Below are 3,738 nucleotides of genomic sequence, written 5' to 3' on the forward strand. Positions count from 1 at the left end.
GAACTGTTACAACAAATCCATTATTTCAAAACCTGGAAATATCTGAAGTGACACAAAGGACAATGCTTTAATATATAAATGTAAAACACAAAAGCATTTGTTTGTGTAAAGTGTATTAAGACTATGTTGCATGGTGATACTGCACTATAAACAATACATTGATTGATTGATAAATAGATAAATACATAAATAAATAAATACAATTATCACATATCACAATTTGCAACAACATCATAACACATTTGATATTTTACACATCAAGTGGTGCAGATGAACAAAATATTCAAATGGAAATGAGCACACTTGTACATGGGCAAAGCCATGCTCTTCAGTCCTGCACACGCACAAACACATCAAAAGCTCATCATGGGTCTCAAGGCCTCATCATTCTCCTCCACTCTCCTTCTGGGGTACACAAGTGGCATCTCTATGCCCTCGTACGGCTTCAGATGGGCCCCTATTTACCCCAAACAGCACATGGCACAAGTGGCAGGGCAAAGCACTGGGGGCACTCCGGGACTCCGCGTGACAAGCAAAATTAGAATATAAAAAGCAGCCGGTGCACGGCACTGGAGTCAGACACGCTGAGAAGTCTGCAGATGTCAGTCAGCCAAGACGTGATACTGTCATTAAGGGAGAGTGGTTTTGTGTGTGTGTGTGTGTGTGAGTGTGTGTCCATGTGTGTTTGTGTGTGCACTGGGGGGGCGGAGAGTTGAGGTAGAAAAAGCAGGGTGGACAGGAGGGAGTGTGGATGGGCATTCACATAAACAACACCCCCCTCCCCTCCCTTTCGTCCTCTCATGTGCAGCTTGGTTTTCTGGTCCATCCAGAGGCCAACTTTAATCCCACTTTATCCAGGAGAGGCGCGCTGTCAGATCTGGAGTAAGAGGGAGACAAAAGCAGGGCAAACATGGGGCTTTAGCTACATTTTAATGATCATTTAACAAGTCTCGGGCCTCCAAGACCTGACAAAAGGGACACATTCACCCATTAAAGCTCTGCTCGGCTGAGAGGGGGCACCCAGGGAATTGGTTAACTAAAAGTACACAGCACCCATTGAGGTGCAGTAAGAATACTTGTGTAGCAGGAAGAAAGAGACCTTAGAGCACAAGAGCAAAGGGCCAGACAGCTGGGAATAAAGCACACAACAAACAAAATAACTGAGAGACTATTTAATGCCATTCTACACCTTAAAGATGAGTGTTTGGCTGAAACAAATACTATTCACAATTAACGAGATAGCAGGATTGTTTTAAGTACTTGCATATTCTTCATGTTTCCTTCCAAAGACACTGCATCATTTAAGCACTGCTTCTTAATCATGTGAATGTAATTATAAGGGAAGATCATTTTTTACCTATTGTTACTAATTATATGTAAACAAAATATGTACATTGTTTTGTAAAAGAGAGTTATTCATGTATTATTATTATTATTATTATTATTATGTGTTGTTGTTGCTGCTGCTGCTGTTGTTGTTATATTTGTTCTATATCTGCTTACAGTTTATATCAATATAAATGATACAAAGCAAAATAAATTTCACCCGTATGTGTCAGATATTTAAATGATTAACTCACCACTAGTATTCCAGATAGCATTGGTCTGGTTCTTGTAGCCGTTTTTCATACATTCATCCACGTATGATTTAGGGTCACAGCCCGATATCAATATCTCCCGCAGAAGGGCGATGTAAGCGATGGCGAGTCTCAGGGTGTCGATCTTCGACAGGCGCTTCTCGTAAGGAAAGGTGGGAACGTGACACCGTAGCTCCTCGAAAGCGGAATTTATGCTTAGCATCCTCTTCCTCTCCCGGATGTTGGCCGCGTGTCTCTGCACCTTGTATGGGTGATGTGATGCCAGACGTCGCTGTCTGTGCGTGTTGATCTCCTGAGGCTCGTCCAGTAAGGAGCTGTCCACTTCAGCACCGGCCTCCGGTTGTGGGGACTGAGAGTCTAGATCGGTAAAGGTCAGCTGAGCATCGGGAAATACAGACTGACATCCAAAAGAGGACCACGGCGACAACTGTCCTACTACTGTGCCACAGTCGAAGAGCAAACTGTCCAGCTGAGACTGAAACTGGAAATTCGGGTCCATCTGTCCCCAAAAGGCGAAGTCTGCGGCGGCATCTTGGTCGAAGTCAAAAAGCATATCCTCCATGTCAAAGCAGGCCGTGAGTTAGACGAAACAGTTATTTTCAGGTTGCCGTGACAGTCCTATCTCATCACTTGGTTCTCTGTCACGTAAACTGAGGTTTTTGTCAGTACCAGCAGATTTTATAGGCTACCTGAAAGCCGTCGGCCAGGACAGTTGCGTTGGGGACACGACATGGGGGATTAAATAGTCGCAAGGCCTTTCGCGCTGCTGGGTGCGTGTGCCCATTGAAAAGACTGAAAAGGACCTCATTAGGACACGTGCCCCCTCCTAATGGATCACTCATTGCCATTTAAAAAAGGAGCTTAGACACAATGGACTAAGTTGATCTCCAAATTAAGGACAGAGGAAAAAACACACGTTTCCTATTATGAAGTTCGTTTAACTCGATTCCCATAGCTTACCGCTCTACGAGTGTGTTAATATTTACAAAGCAAAACGTCCTGTTTGGCATTTGTTCTCTGAATGGTCTTAAGCCAGGGCACGTTGCCAGTCAGGCATCGAGTAGCCTAGATGAGGAGTCTATTAGGTTATCCTAAATAAAAAACAAAACAATTTAATAAATTATTAGTAATGACTCCAAAGTGTTCAAAACTAAAAATAACTGCATCAACATCACTGAATTGTCAGTATGTAAAGTTAGTTTTGCCCCCACGTTTGATGAACAGAAATAAAAGTTATTGCTATATGCTTACAGAAGCACATCTCTAACTAATGATACGCATAACATAACCCGTAGCCATGCAGTACCTTTAGTTTCTGATTTACAGTGTTGGGAAGAATACTTTTAAAATGTAATCAGTTACAGAATACAGAATACATGCCCTAAAATGTAATTTGTAACATATTCCGTTACATTACTCCATCTAAGTACCGTATTCTAAATACTTGGATTACATAAGCGCTGTTTTACATTTTATCAAGTGTGAATCAAGCTGCTATTTCAGTTTGTAAGACCCACAGGCGATGTCAGCAAAAAACCCACAACTTAACTTTATAGGATAAACTGAAACATTATAGGCCTACATTTTGTTAATGCACAAGATCATCTCACAGAAATATAAGAATTGCAATTCAAAAAGCGCAGAAATTCATATGAGAATGATTCTAAAAGTAACCCCTTAAAATGGCCAAAGTAACTGTATTCTGAATACCACTTATTGAAAATGTATCTGTAACTAAATACAGTTACTCATATTTTGTATTCTGAATACGTAATCCAGAATACATGTATTCAGTTACTTGCCAACACTGCTGATTTATAACTAAGAAAGATACTTGAAATTGTCCCATGAAGGCTACATTGTCGTGTCTTGTTGACATCGAATAAGTTGAAATGGCATTGCTTATCAGTTCTGTTTCTTGGAACACAATGTATATGTTTTTGTTGTTGTTCAAATGAGTTTATCAAAAGGTTGCTATTTGATTATTCTAAACCCAATGTATAAAATGACACCCTTTTAAATGGCAATCCAGTGGTTATCCAGTTATTCTCTACAGGGCATCTAAAAAATGTCTGAAATGTTTTCAAAGAGTGGCCTATATGTGGCCTCTCCCCTAATTATGTAGAAAAAGGTAGCCTAC

The 3,738-nt window shown here is 40.7% G+C and overlaps 1 protein-coding gene across 1 annotated transcript; it reads right to left on the reverse strand.

The window, feature by feature from the left end:
- Positions 1–244: 244 nt before the first annotated feature.
- LOC121701103 (neurogenic differentiation factor 2) lies at positions 245–2,281 on the reverse strand. The gene is made up of 2 exons (XM_042084096.1): positions 1,581–2,281; positions 245–877 (listed from the first exon to the last, which is right to left on the reverse strand). Exons 1-2 carry the CDS (start codon positions 2,158–2,160, stop codon positions 840–842), a joined length of 618 nt encoding a protein of 205 aa, XP_041940030.1. The 5' UTR covers positions 2,161–2,281; the 3' UTR covers positions 245–839.
- Between the last annotated feature and the right edge of the window lie 1,457 nt (positions 2,282–3,738).

Source organism: Alosa sapidissima, chromosome 2 (assembly GCF_018492685.1).
Source record: "Alosa sapidissima isolate fAloSap1 chromosome 2, fAloSap1.pri, whole genome shotgun sequence".
Classification (NCBI taxonomy): domain Eukaryota; kingdom Metazoa; phylum Chordata; class Actinopteri; order Clupeiformes; family Clupeidae; genus Alosa; species Alosa sapidissima.

Bases quoted from the DNA above. Each gene is read 5' to 3' on its own strand.
- LOC121701103 (XM_042084096.1), bottom strand. From the start codon at position 2,160: ATGGAGGATATGCTTTTTGACTTCGACCAAGATGCCGCCGCAGACTTC. The intron at 878-1,580 runs GTGAGTTAATCA...CTCTTACTCCAG, and splicing joins TGCTATCTGGAATACTAGTG to ATCTGACAGCGCGCCTCTCC.